The 15,396-nt window shown below is 41.4% G+C and overlaps 1 protein-coding gene across 2 annotated transcripts in view; it reads left to right on the top strand.

The window, feature by feature from the left end:
- arhgef18b (rho/rac guanine nucleotide exchange factor (GEF) 18b) overlaps positions 1-14,466 on the top strand; it is a 75,525-nt gene extending 61,059 nt beyond the window's left edge. For both annotated transcript variants that reach the window (XM_021324199.2, XM_036141192.1), the window contains 4 exons: positions 117-266; positions 8,923-9,262; positions 10,718-10,846; positions 13,384-14,466. In XM_021324199.2, the coding sequence (XP_021179874.2) occupies positions 117-266; positions 8,923-9,262; positions 10,718-10,846; positions 13,384-13,661 (897 nt within the window). In that variant the 3' untranslated portion in view covers positions 13,662-14,466. The remainder of the gene's footprint in view (positions 1-116; positions 267-8,922; positions 9,263-10,717; positions 10,847-13,383) is intronic.
- Positions 14,467-15,396: the final 930 nt, after the last annotated feature.

Below are 15,396 nucleotides of genomic sequence, written 5' to 3'. Positions count from 1 at the left end.
CCCAAGATACCGAGCCCTTTAATGCAATTTATAGGGCGCCTATACGAGTTGTTTTACATTCACATGCTCATCAGGCATATAAACTAGTGATGTTTTGGTATTTTTTTTTAATGCAGGAGCAGCTGGCGAAGGAGAAGGAGGAACTGGACAGGCAGAGAGAGACTTATCAGAAGGACTTGGAGCGACTGCGGGAGTCCACCAGAGCTGTGGAAAAGGAGAAGGAACGACTGGAGAGCCTGAAAAAGATGAAAAGGAAAACAATTGAGGTGAGAAGCCTGTGACAAATCATTTTATCCAAGTAGCTTAAAAAGGTCCAAGTTAACAAGAGTCCTTGTTAACGTTTTTTTTTTTTTTTGTGGATTTGGTTATTATTTTATTAAACAATAGAAATAACTTGGATGTTCGCCCCGTTACTTGGGAGCAGCTAGCTTGCTTCATCTCTTGGAAGTTTCTTCCCTAGCCCTCCTGGTGTGAGCGATCATTAAATCAGCAGCTGTGAGCAGATGCGGCTTCTCACTGCGACAGAGAGAGAGAGCAGTGTTTTTTTTTAATCATTTAAAACCAAAAAATGCCTGCACAGTTGACATTTTCCACTGTGTTTAGCTTTGTACGTTAGTTATTAGCACTTTTAATGCTTTTAGTGCGTTTTCCCATGAGAGTGGGAAAAAAAATCAGCTGTCAACATTTCCAGATCCAGCGCGGTTGATGGTCTGCTCTGTTCAGCTCTGCTGGTATTCTGCTTAGATTTGGCTTCCTGTGTAACCCCTGCAGCCTGAATGAACGGCCGGTATGGCCTTTATTTGACAGTAGGCTGACAGGACATGCGGAAAAGGTGCACTTAGCGGGACATGAACCCGGGACGGGTACATCCAGGATTGAGACCTCCAAATAGTGGTCGCGTATTGCAGGTTTTTTTATTTATTATTTGCTCTTTCCTCTGATTTCATTTTTTAAAACCTCACTAACACTCGACAAAAGCGACCGTTGCACCTCCAGTGACTGAAGAGTTTTTTTCCCGTTTTTTTATGACCTGAGCAGAGAAATCTCATATTTGAGAGATCGACCGTCCGGTCAAACAAACATCCGTCTATTTTCCATCACCGGTTGTTTTCTCTGTAAATCTGCGACTGCTCATCAGAGCTTCAAACAAACCATTTCACACGGATCTGTTTGAAGAGAGAAGATGTGTTTACACACTGCTGCTCTCTGCCTGAACTACTGATCTGATCATTATTTCCTACCTTCTTTTATTTAATTTTACCTTTTTCTTTTGAATAGGGAAACGCTCCCTATGGACAGGTGTTGAAAATGAGCATGTTTACTATAATGCTTAAACACAATGCATCTGGTTTAAGGCCACTGTGTTTGTGTTGATGAGATAGTGACAGTGGTTTTCTGCCCCCTACATGTCAGATACAGAAATGAATCGCTGTCTATGGGTTGGCCCAATGTAGTTTTTGGGCATTGTAAAAAGCGCTGAAGTCCATAATGTCGCTGTTTGTCCATCAACTCCACACGTCTTTGATCATTTTGTCCAAATTGGTAGTTTGGACTGTTCCAATGTTCAGGTAAATGTAACATTTCTGTGTAGAAAGACGCAGACGGCTCTGATCACCAATCCAGAGTTGTTTTTGTATGACGTCTGCTGGAACGCTGCCTACCAATAAATCAGCAATGAGATTAAAAGCATTGATTTCAACTTTCACAAGCTGCTGCTTACATGAAAGACAAGGCAGAGAGTCGTCTTCCTCCATTCCTCTGCTGCCTTTTTCCTTTATAGTTTCTTCCAAGCTTCTGTCTGTCTTTGCAGTACAATGCGGGTCATTGTTTGCAGGTTTCATGGGAGAGCAGTTTTTAGGATGACCCACTGAGTGTAATCTCATGCCGGGGCGCTAACAGCTCTGTCATGAAGTCATAGTAAAGTTGGCAAATAAAACCCTCGGCCATCACTTAGTCATCGCTCGGTTAATTTTTATCCGTTTCTTGTTACGCTTTATCTTTCTGTCAAACATGGGAACAAAATCTAGACCGGTGCAAAGAAAACAAAGACATCAGTGAGTTTGTCACGGCCTGACTCACACCATTCTGTCATCAGGATAGTGTGTGTGTGTGTGTGTGTGTGTGTGTGTGTGTGTGTGTGTGTGTGTGTGTGTGTGTGTGTAACACATCGGATAACGTGTTTATTCAGAATAACTCTGCACAAAGCGGGACAACACACATCAGCGCAGTGAGTCGCTGCCCCGGGCTGCTGATGACCAATCAGCCACAGGTTGTGTCCCAGCAGGCGTGGTGGCAATCATTTGACCCGAGAGACGAGACCATGCAGAGATATGACGTTCACGAGGAAAACTGTGTTTTAGCAGATCTGTAATCCTTCAAGAATAGTTTGTGTCCAGGTTGTGTCTGCAGAGCAAATGTAGGGGTCTAAACTGGGCCGCTTCAGTTTTATGTTGCATTATTGCTGTAAATAAGATATAATTATAGGATGTCCCGATTCACAGTCCATTCAGACAAATTTCAGACATTCATAATATTAGCTTCCTTACCATGCCACACGATTTCCAGAGATGATTCTGTTTAGCAGCGTGATGAACCTCAGTGTCTGTTGTTGTTTCCTGCGTCTGTAAATCCTTATTAGACGTTCGTTTGTCTCATCCACGTCCCAAAAAGCAGATTCTCTCAAATAAATTCACCAATGGTTGCCTTCTTCCCCTGACTCTCCGCAAACACCGAAATATCACAATATCAAGCATAACATCCTGAATGTTACGGGCGATGCCGATTTGTTTTGCTGCTTCCGCCTTCAATCCCAGAGAGCAGCAGTACCGCAGATCTCCACTAAGGGGCGAGGAGCAACCGAGGAACCGGGATAGTGTGGTGTGTAAACGGTCGTCTTGGCTTGGTTAACTCATCCAAGCTCAGACTGGTCTCGGCTCGGTTAAAAAAGTGTAGTGTAAACGGGCCTTATGAGTTCGTCCTGGGGGTGCTAGGGGTGATCAGCCAACGTCCGGGTCGTTAGCATAGCCACTGGGTGTGGAAATTTTCTTCAAATGTGGAATAACAACACAAACGATTCATTAGCGCTGCTTATTTTCTCTAAAGGTTGCCTAAATGCTGCCGTAGAAACAATTTAAACAGTGCTGTGGGGTTTTTCCCAGTGATTTTCGACCTGACCTATAGTCAGAAGGGGCCGGTACAGGAAACGCGTCTGATAATTGCATCCTATTTACCAGTGATGCTGATGCAGACCTCTGACTGCAGGCTGTCTCCGCTGTTAGTCCATTCTGTTTCTATTTGCCATACCAAGTTGAATAATGGTTGACGGTGCGTCTCTTCAATTATTTTTAGTTCATTTTTCTCACAACAGATGTCGTCTCAAGACGAATCTAATTTATAGACGATGCCTCCTGTGTGTCTTCATTGCTTCCCTCCTAACAGCCAGTCATCTGTTTTTATTAAAGGTTGTAATTGTGAATTAAATTAGGAAACTTTCTTACGTCTCTAATCATGACTTTTTTTTGCTGAATCAGTGGATTTAAATGTGCTTTCTAAACTGCAACATCTTATTGATCCCCAGCTGTAAGCGGTAATGTTTAGTTTTAGCGGTAACGTGTTTTCGTTGCACGTCTCCAGGTTGCCGTTCTCTGCTTGCTGCTGCGGTTCTGGGATGTTCCGACGATGTTTCTTCCCGCTCTGCATCAAAACAACATCAAACCAGTTTTTCATTAGCTTGTAGCCACAGGACCTCTTCCAGGCTCTTTGCCAACCTGATATCATCCCACATTTAAAAGCCCCCACCCAAAATTAAGGCTCATCAGCAACCCCGAGAGCTATAATTAGGCCTTGTAAAAAAAAAAGAGAGAGGAGGAGGGAGATTATTTTTCCACGTACGTATGCGTTTGAGAAATAACTTTGCTAGTAGTTGCTTGCCCGTGTTTCCCAAAGAATTTAACCTTTATCTTTTTGTTTCTGATCTTGAGTGGCCATATAGGTTCTCCTCATGTCTAATTATAGATGATTCATGCGAACATAAAGTCATAGAAATCATCGTAGATTAAAGGTTTACGCGTCTTTTTAATTTCTAAGGAAATTAATATTTAAACTCCTTTTTAAAGGAAGAAACTAGGCAGATTAGTAACAGTTTGAATAATCTTTCCCAGATTAAACAGCAAGCGTGAGATGCCTAGAGGCATTGATTTGTTTGTTTTTGATGCTGTGGGTGCAGAGAGCCATGAACACGGTTAAGCTGACTTACAGGATCCAGGCAAGAGTGTTCATATCACTTTATCATATGTCGCTACAGCACAGCTACAAGCATAAATTATTTTATTTTGTTTGGATGATGGACCGAAACAGGCAGGACAGATTCGGGAAAAGTCCTTATTTGGGTTTGAGGAGCTATAAGAGCAGATATTTAAATAACAAACTAAACTGTATGAACATTTAACCACGGTAAGAAATATGAAAAAGGTGCCGTTCTTTTGTATTCAGCCCTAACAAAGTTAATTCTTTGAGTCCACTTGGTTCAGCAGGGTCTGTGAACAGAAAATGTTGAATTTTTTTTCCCATTTTTCCACAGTATTCAAATTAAATTTAGGGCTGGACCTTAATCTAACCATTTTTATTGTAGCCCTGGCTGTATATGTGGGGTCCTGTACCTGGAAGGGTTAGCTCCGCCCCAGACTCTTGGTTGCTTGTTTCCAGCATTGGTCTGTGAATGACTCTGTCCGTCTATCTGTCAACAGACCAGCTTGTCTGCTGAAGGGAAACCACAGGAGCGCGTGTCCAGCGTGATGCGCAGCATTATTTTCCATCATACGTTACGCCTGCTTTTAGTCTCATCTGACCTAGAGCGCCTTCATCCTCATTCCCCCATGAAACTGCAGGCCAAGACTTCTTAAACAGAAGTTTACTTTTCCCTTAAAGTGTAGTTTTGTTGTAGGGTTCAGATGTTTTTTTTGGTAATTTTAGCTTTTTCTTGTCAGATCAGAGATTAAATATAGAATTGCTCGATCTTTTTTCCGCTGTGCAGTGCCCTGCACCTCGTGCCCCGCTCCTTAAAATAAATAAGTGCATAAGGGACACAGTAAAAATAAAGATGGTGCCTCCATTTAACTTATGTGATTATTCTTGATATTTAATTTTTCACTTCATCACAACTCTATGGCTCAGTTTGAATTCCTTCGTGTGGTTAGATGACCCTGGATGGTCACCAACGGGGGACGTGAGGACCCACATGGCTCAGAGACTGCCCCCTGCTGGTGGCAACACGCCATCATTAGCGCTGCTGAAACGGCCCTTCAGACTAAATCACATGGCAGCGTTTACTCAGTTTCCCTCTAGGCGGTGTCCATTTTCCACAAGGCAATATACTGTGCATTGTTTATAAGGATCTGCCTGATTTATGAGAATCCCTGCAACCTGCAGGATGAGCGGCTGTATAATTAGCCGGTCCAAGCCCGTCATTATCAGATCCCTCTGGAGGGCGTTCGGTGCTAACCGTTTACGAGCGGTCAGTCGGGGACAGCCGGAGCCGCGCGCCTCTTCCTCGAGTTTGGGTTACCTGCATATCCGTTTATGTGGTCGAAGCTGTTTGTCTCGTTCCGGGAACGATCGAACGTCTGCGTGTCACGATGAGTGAGTGCTGAAAGAGGAGAAATGATGATGATGGTGGGGAAAGAGAAACGTGGGGTCAGGGAAGAGGGTATGGAAACGTTTCCCACACAAGGGCCTCCGTCTTACTGAAGCTGTTCCAGTTGGAGGAGGAGGAAGAGGAGGAGGCAAAGTGTTCAAACCATCAGTCATGTTCCAGGTGGACGGCATACCAAGCAGAACAGATGCACCGATTCCTCACTTAAATCTGAACTTAGCTCATTGCTTGTTTTTGTTTTTTTTGTTTTATTTCCCAGCGACTCCTCAGAAATCTATTATCAGCTTAATTTAATTCTCAATGTAGAGCCAGATCACCTTCAGGAGCTCATTTCAACAAAGAAATGAAATAACCGTGTTATTTATCTTGTGTCTAATCATTCATGTCTTCTTCCGGTTACAGTTCTCTGCTGCTTTCGGGTCTCCGTCACACGCGGACACGGCGCGGGCCGATTACATGCCAAGCATTAAACTGTCCCGTATGAGGTCAAATTTGGAGCATAATTGTATTAGTGTGTAGCCATTTAATTCAATATGGCTTTGACATAAAGTTCTATTTAACAACAATTACTAAAGCTACAAGCTCCACTTGTCAGTTTTTGAATTTCAGCGTGAGAGGACTCCACAGACCTCTCCTTCTATCAGGACTTTGTTACAGGAATGCACATAAATGGCACTGAATGAACTCGGTCTGTGGAAAGCGGCGACACTTTAAGCCGGTTTTTGTTTACTGCCACCATGTTTCATGCTTTGTAAGTGGCTCTCTGTTGGATTACATGCAAACAGGACGGCCACGGGAGCTTTAAATCATTTGGGAGGGTGCTGGTTTGTTAGGTCTCCGAGCTGCTGCGCTCAGATCACATTTCTCCTGACTTCCTCGCCCTCGCTGGACATATTGCCCTATGAATCTCCACATTATTAATCTCTCTCAGCGTCAACGCTAATTGCTTTTCTTTCTTTCATTTATTTATTTTTTTAACATATCTCTCGGTTTCGGATGTGGAGCTTAAACCATTGAGAGCTGTGAGGGTGCAATAAGGTGTAAAACTGATGACGTGACCCTTTTAGTTATTCACAAACGCTTTAAAACTAAGACGAAGAGTGAAATGCTTTCATGGCGTTGATGCAAAAGACGATTAAGTAAAGAATCACGATGGAGGAAATGCGACAGCCTTTTATATCATTTGCTCATCGGTGGTGTTGGGAATCCGGAGCTGTGGCTCAGTTTCACTCTCTTCAGTGAGATCATGTTAAATGAGCTGAAATCAAATGAACAAATTGCTTTCATGTGTGTTTTTGAGGTGTGGTTTGAAGGCTGTCTGCCCTGCAGAGTGCGTTGCTGTGAGAACAACAAGCCGCTGTTCTTTTTTTTTTTTTGGTGTGGGCAAGCTGTGCACATCTGCAAAGCGGTATCATAAAAAAAAGTCTATTCTATTTCAAATGTCTTGATGTCTTTGCTTAAAGTCTGATAAATGTCCTGCAGCAGCATTTGGAAAACCAGTGTTTTTTTTTTTTTTGGAGGGAACAGGTCGTTTGATTGCTCTGTAATCCTCGCTAATGGCACCTATTGGAGGCTTTTTACGCTTCTTGTAACGTAAGATGCCGGATTAGTAACACAAACACCCACGGAGGCTCTCTGATGTAGAAATCTTCCTGTTTGAACCTGATCCTCACATCGTCTTTAATTCATGCTTGCAAACAATGCAGCCTGTGTCTTTCATCCTCTGATGTCAAGAGAGCTGTTTTTGTTACCCTGCTTGTCCTATAGACTTTGTCTTTTTTCTTTTTTCCTTTTTCTTTTTTTTGTTCGACGTGCCTTTATGTGCACAGGGACCATTAGTGGTTTTATGTTTCTCATTTTATCTGCTGGTGTGCGTTTCTGTGGCAGCACGCGTTTACGGTCCATGTGCGTCTTCAGAGCATTCGTTAAACTGACTGCTCTCAACGTGTTTCTCATTTCCTCCCAGGCTTATGAATACTTAGAAGCAAACAGATCTCTGTGATGGCGCAGCTTCACGCCGCTGATTCATAGCCTGCATCTCTCCTGCAGACTGAAGAAGCGGATTTCTTTTATTTATTTTTTTTTGCTTTGGAAATCAAACATATAACCTATTGTGTAAAGCAGGGGTGTCAAACATACGGCCCGAGGGCCCGATCCGGCATTATCATTATAAAAATTTTTTTTTTTTTTTTTTTTCCCCCCAGTGTCCTGTCTGGCAATGTGGCAATAATAATTGTTGTCTTAATGCCAAAAAGAGCTCCTCAGATTTGACTTTCAGAAGTGGAGCAGTATAGTGCTCCGCTTGATTTATGAATGTGAATAGTTTTATTATGATTCATTTGGGGAATATCTCAAATGATATGGACACTACAATGAGAAAGTAGGAGAGGAAAGGAAGAACAAGAAGCAAAAAAACAAAAGGTGAAAGGAAGAGGAGATAAAAGGAAGAGAATGATAAAACAATTATTGAAAAAAACATGTACTTCGTTTAATTGAAAATATGCAGTTCCTATATTGTCCACGAGGGGCGCTGTGTTTTAATCAGCAGATTAAGCTTCAGGTGTGGAAAAATTTAAATCATTTCTTAATTTTTATCTGTTTGATGTATTTTGTCATGCAGGACAGTGTTTTTAAGTTCCAAAAAATGTGAATAAATGTTTTTCAACATTGTATAATCACTGTGATCAGTTCTTATGCATAATGCACAAGTAAATGTTTAACTGAGTAAAAATATTGTTGAAATTGCACATACTTTTCTTAAAAACGCTGAGGTTATTCATAATATATTGTGTAAAAGTGAAATTAATTTCATATAAAAATCAACAACAAGTCCACATTTATTAGTTCTATTTAATCTTGCAATGAGTTTACTCGTCTGACCTTCTTGAGATCAGATAAAGCTGTATGCGGCCCCTCAACCAAAATGAGTTTGACACCCCTGGTGTAAAGTGCCAGCAACTAGCAAACGCACTGCAAAAAGGGAACTAAAATTGAAATTTTCTTGAAACGAGTGTAAAATAAGATAATTAGATATACTGCACTAGAAATAAGATGATGGAGATGAGTTGTTCCTATTTTAAGTGCAAAAATCTTGTCCCGTTGGAAGGTTTTTAAACTTACTTGCTTAAATCGAGGCCAAATACAGTAATTTCAAGAAAACTGTGCTTTTAGTTCCCTTTTTGCAAACCGGTATGCTTAATAAACGAGGCTACCTACAAGATGAAGTGCAGTTGTTTCTGAGCGATTGACCGACGGTCTCCTCTGTGACTTAGGTGGCGCCGATGTCTGGTAGTCTGAACGGGGAGCTCCTCTCGTCCTCCACCTGCATCTCCGACTTGCCGCACTCCCAGAAGGCCATGGTGCGGGGCAGCCTCTCGGTGGCGCAGGCCGACTACGCCGAGCGGCCCGAAGTCACGGTCCGGCGGGAGGCCGGCTCGTCGACGCTGCCCCTGCCGCTGAAGACCGAGGTGCCGCTCCACCTCTTCAGCACCACCAACCAGCACAAGCTGGCCGGGGTGCAGCAGCAGATCCCCACCAAACTGGCGGCCATCAACAGCGGCAAGGGGAAAGGCGGCAAAAGCGGGAAGGCGTCGCATCGCACCGACAGCTCTGGTGAGGACCCGGCGTCGTGCTCGTTTACAGCCCCACGCCAGAGTATTCGCTCTCCTGGAGCTTTTTATGACTTTTTTTAATAGGCTGTCATGTGTGAGACCAGCATAATATGTGCCATAATTATTTAGTGGAGGGAAACATAATAATATATAAAGGTTTAAAGGATTTCTAGTGATAGAATCTGATATGCATTTGTATTCAGCCGTCATTACTCCGATGCCCCTAAATTAAACCCACTTCAGGCAGATGCTTTCAGGATAGGGCTGAACGATTTAAAAAAATAATCTAATTGCAATTTATCTTTAATATTGCGATTTAATGTGACTATTTTTTTTTTTCTGTTTAATTTATCATGTCTTTTTAAACATATTAGGGCTGTACGATCTTTGCCAAAAAATCCAAAATTGCGATATATTTCAACCATAATTGCGATTTAATTTTGACTTTTCTCTGCATTAACCACAAGCAACAAAAATGGCCTGTAGATAAATATGTTTGTAAACAAGGAGTATTTAAAGCAAGAAATTTAACAGTTTTTATTAATCTGAATATTATTATTTAAGAGAACAGCTATTTGAGTTGGACATCAATCCTTGTGCAACCAACAAACAAGTCTATGTGTTAAAATGAGTGACCACTACTTAATGCTACGGTGAGATTCCTGAAAGTTTCTGGTAAAACAAATAATAAAATTAGATTATCTCACTGCTGCAACCCTCTTCCCTTCCATGTGGAGGCAAACCCACTTTAAACATATTAAAGACACCTAAAGGACGTTTCTCATCCATTAATTGTTACATAGCCAAAAAATGCAGACCTCTGCGATTTGGAAATTGTGTTGTTGTTTTTTTTTTAAGTTGTGATTATATTCCAAATGCAATTAATAGTCCAGACCTATTTCAGGAGTCCACATCGTTGCGTGGGATTAAAACGACCTCCTAGCGGCGTTTGTTCAGAGGCTTTTCACCCAGCGACTCCATCAAAGCCCTCGGTTGGAAACGTGGATGTTTATCTGGGAGCCAAACACGTTTTTGGTTGCACTTTTGAAATGATTCCAAAATATGCGAAAAGGAATGCTGTAGCATTCCTCTCTGCGTGTCTGTGCGTGTTTTTAAGTCCCAGTTGGAGACTTTAAGACTTTTCCAGCCTCTTTGCTTCCTTTTACTTTAATCGGGCGTCTTCTCCAACAATAGCTGTGAAGCCACAGCCGACGTATAAATGCGTTTATCGGAGCTTCTTTTGTTAACTCTGACACGTCTGACCCTGACATGCTTTCCTGGTTCCCCATTAGAGCGCATTAGCTGTGTAAATTAGTTTTTACACCCAGAATGATGAACGTAGGGGACCCTATGAGAAGCTTCTCTGCTCCAGACCACCAGTGAAATCTAATACTGCTGTCAAATCACCCGCTGCCTCTTTTTGTCTCCCGCCCACTCCCCCTTTTGAACCTCTTAGCCTCGGTGGACATGAAGCAGATGCTCCCCCTGAAACTGTCTGCAAGAGATGAAAATGTCCTGAAGGCCAAACGCTCCATCAGCCCCCACCAGCAGCCCCTTCAGTCCCACTCCCTGCATCACCACACAGGTACGGCCCTCATTTATCGACAATTATAGTATGACATGATCCGTGTGTGATTTATGAAAGTGTGTGTGCACCTTTTGTTGTATTCAGCTGTTGTAATTTGCATACCACAACCTTTTTTAGTGAAGGGGCAAGTTTCTTTTTATTCATTGAATGAATCTTTTTTTTTTTTGAGTGTAGAAAGCATGCACTGCCAAAACAGAACTACAAATAAGTAAAAACTTGTTGAAATTAGTGCGTTTGTCCTTGATTTGAGCAGGTAAATTAGATAATCTGCCAATGGAATGAGTATTTTGACCCCTAAAATAATATGATTAGATATACTGCACTTTAAATAAGATTATAGAGATGAGTTGTTCCTGTTTTAAGTGCAAAAATCTTATTCCATTGGCAAATCATCTTATTTACCTGCTCAAATCAAGGATAAATGCACTCATTTCAAGTAAATGTTTCTTATTTTTAGTTCCGTTTTTGCACTGTGAGCATGTGCAGCACTAGTTGGGGCTCCTTTTCTCTGGATTACTGCATTTCCCCTCAGTAACTAGTGAATATGTGCGCTACAGCATCGAATAACGAGGATTTTCTCATGATCAGGGGTGGCTTAAGACTTTTAAAATTGACAAATGTCATATACTTTTATGTTAGGTTCTAAAACTATAGAGTACTGAGAAAGTCATGTGCTGAAATATTTTGCCTGTTATTTATTTATATATATATATATATATATATATATATATATATATATATATATATATATATATATATATATATATATATATATATATATATAATGTGTATATATTTATTTTTTTTATTTATTTAATATGAATAACATGTAAAATATTTCAGCACCTAATTTCATAGTAGTTCATAGTGTTAGTGCATCCACTGACTGTAGAATTACCTGTGAAACGTTTTCAGTCAGCCAGAAAACTACTTGTTGTTGCAACCAAATCCCGTGGGATTATGTGAGAGTAGGGAGTAGCAAGATGGCGGCCAGTGACTTCAGTCTTTCGGCAAAATCAGCACTCCAGTGAATAAATGGAGATCAGTGGCTTGGACACAGAGCTCTGCGAACAGCCAGCCTCTTTAGCAATGATCTTCTGTGTCTTGTCCTTATCAGTGGTCTTCTTTTGGACAACTGTCAATTCAGCAGTCCTCTCCATGATTGTGTCGCCTACAGAACCAGCCTGAGAGTGTTTGAAGGCCTTAACGGGTGTTTTTGGTTAATTAGCTGATTAGTCTGGCACCAGGTGTCTTCAATATTGGACCTTTTCACAATATAAAATTTTTTTGAGATACTGAATTAGGGGTTTTCATTAGCTGTCAGTTTTATCAATCATCTAAATTAATAGAAATAAACACTTGAAATAGATCAGTCTGCATGTAATGAATGAAAATACACTGCAAAAACAGAACTAAAATAAGTTAAAATCTTCTTGAAATTAGTGTATTTGTCCTTTATTTGAGCAGGTAAATAAGATAATCTGTCAATGGAATAAGATTTTTGCACTTAAAATAGGAAGAACTCATCTCTATTAACTTATTTCAAGTGCATCATATCTAATTATCTTATTTTAGGGGTAAAATTACTCATTCCATTGGCAGATAATCTTATTTACCTGCTCAAATCAAGGACAAATACACTAATTTCAAGAAAATTTTACTTATTTTTAGTTCTGTTTTTGCAGTGTACTATACAAGTTTCTCTTTTTTGAATGGAATTACTGAAAGAAATCAACTTTTTTCCATGGTCTTCTAATTACATGACCAGCACCTGTAAATGTCACAGACCCAAAGTGCCGCCCAGGGTTTAATAATATAATTTTAATAATAATAATAATAATACGGCCGTCTCTAATCTCCAGCTGAAAGGTCCAGCAACAGAGCATCTACCCTGTCGTGGCTGTAAAGTGCCGGATTTCCCTCCTTTAAACGTGTTTTAGATGTATACATAACTCCTCAATAACAGTTTTAAACAACTCCTCAATAACAGTTTTAAACATCGAGCTTTGTAATCTTGAAAGTAAATGAGTAAAGGTAAATCACGAATCAAATGGCGTTGCTTGCAAGTCTTGCTAAACATTGTTTTGCACCACTATGGACAACTAAGTCTCAACCTTCGACTGGTTGTGGGGGGGTTTTGAGCACGAACGAATTTTCCTGCCGCAGGTTTTTAACCCGGCGAGTTTGGCTGGCGTCGGTTCTCACGGACACAAACCCGCTGGTGCGTTGCTCACCTGGACAAACCGGACCGCGCCCCGAGGCATTCCTGAGAAAAAGCTCAGAGCGGTGCGGGCCTCGCCCTGTGTAAACACCCATCCAGTTTCTCATCCCTCCCTTTGATAAACGACAGGGCCCCGTCTGCTGACACGGACGTTTTTAATCCTGTTCTCTCACAGTCACTCGCAATAAAAAAAAAAAATAACCGGGCAGAGCGTGTGTGAATGTGACTCATCCGTTCAGGTAAATAACCTGAAATGTGCAGAAATAACGCCGTTTCTTCTTCTCTTTTTTTGTTATTTCTGGACCTTTCTCAGATCAGCTCAGTCCTGCAGACCAGGCTGGATCCGACGCCCACCCCGCCTCCTCCATCAGCTCCTCCAGCCCCCCAAATGTGCAGAAGCCCCTTCCTCCCCCCGCCGTGCACCTTCTCCACTCTCAGGGCGTCGACACGCTCCCGCTGCAGCCCCACCTGCAGCCGCGCAGCCTCAGCCCAAACGCACCGGCCGGCCTCCCAGCGGGACACGGCGCGCCCCCGCCGCCCTACGCCATCCCTGCAGAAGACCCCAACAAGGAGGACGTCATATTTTTTTAAAGCTTCAGTCGCCCCCCCAGGAGCAACCGGAGGTTTTTCCCTTCATTGCATTTCCACCGCAGCTTTCCAACGTTTCGTTCTATAACGTTTGTTTTAACTTTGCTAATCGAAACTGCCTGCAATGTTTTTTATTTAATTTTTAGTTTTTATGTGCTTAAACGTATTGGGATGCAAACGTGTCTTTAAACGAAGGCGTCCAGCGTCGATTTATTATTGTTTTTAATTTAATTTTAAGGGTCTGACTGAAGGGAGCACTGTGAAGGACCGTTTTTTATTTTTTTTTTATTCCCCAACTCGGAGCAGATCAGTCAGTTCAGCGAAGGATAGGCGGTATTTTACGGCAGCGCACTCACCTGCTGGTCCTGGACCGTCATGAAATCATTCGTCAGAAGTGATCCAACTCTGCTTTGCACACTTGTAAAAGAGAAGAGACAAAAAAAAAACTCCTTTCCAAACGAATGAAGGAACATTTTATGGGAAAACGTTGTAATAAGTCGATTGTACAGCTTTTTAAGATTGTAAAGCTTAATTGCATTTTTTTTTTTTTTTTTTTTGGTACGTGTCTCATTTGTGCTTCTTTAAAAAATGTTGAATTGTAGATTCCCACCAGAGTGGTTGCTGGTTTTAAAAGCTGACTGTAATAATGTTTTTTTTTTTTTAGCTAAGCGAGGGCTTGTTTTGTTTTTGTTTAGTGTGAACGGATGGACCGAGACGAGCTCAAAGAATACCTTCCATTTAAAAAAACTAAACAAAAAAAAAAAAAAACAGGATAGCTGGGGAGTCATTTCCCTTGTTTTAATAATAACGCTAATCTGCTTATCTTGTTCTGCTTCGGTCAAAATGGCTTCCACACGTGTACTTTTACATGCGATGAATTTGCAAAACATGGATCTTAAGATGCTGTGCAGATTAGATAATGGCCTTTAATTTGTCCCACCAAGAGTAAAGGAAGAGAAATAAGAAAAAGGGTCTTTCTGTTTCCAGGTGTGTTCGACCTGCAGACGGCTTCATGTCGCTTCTACAGACTGAATGTCTTTCTGCTGCTTTCTACGTTTACTGTGAGCTGTGTCTGCTTTCTGGACAGTCTCTCAAAAACAACGAGCCGACAAGTGGTTGTGCTACAAAAATCTGTCTTACACTGATGATGAAACCTAATATTTGTCTACATAGTGGAGATGCACCGATCATAATTTGGTGGCCAATTTCCGAACTTCTTGTATAGCGTGATGTGCTCATACCGATTTGTCTTGCTTCAAAATCTACTTTAAAAATTGTAATGTAAGAAGACATAGGGACGGCATTAGAGTACATTTTCTGACGTTTCTGCTGTAAAAGCCCTCATTAATTTATTAGAAAAGAAGCAAAGGCAACGTTGCTGCACGTATAAGATGGGCTTCAGGACCGAGACAAAATATTATGCAGGCAACTATTTAAGCAGACTTTAGCGTACACGTTCTGGGCTATTACGGCTAATATCTGTAAGCATTTAGAGTAATTCAGATCTCCAAAAAGATGGATGTTAATCCAGCCTTTGACAGATTGGTAAAAAAAAAAAAAAATCAAAATAATAAAACGGATGCACTCCCTTCAGTCCTCTGGTTATCTCCCACAAGTCCTGCTCTCTCTCGCTCTCCCGCAGGACATGTTGCAGAAAATGCAGCTTCCTTTTGAGCAGCGTCTTGCATCTCTGCTTCCTCTGAGTCATTTTTAGTCATTTAAACGGGACGAAAAACAG

This window comes from Fundulus heteroclitus, chromosome 9 (assembly GCF_011125445.2).
Source record: "Fundulus heteroclitus isolate FHET01 chromosome 9, MU-UCD_Fhet_4.1, whole genome shotgun sequence".
Classification (NCBI taxonomy): Eukaryota; Metazoa; Chordata; class Actinopteri; order Cyprinodontiformes; family Fundulidae; genus Fundulus; species Fundulus heteroclitus.
Note: the sequence above shows the minus strand (reverse complement) of the source record. Positions and strands in the feature narration are given on the sequence as shown.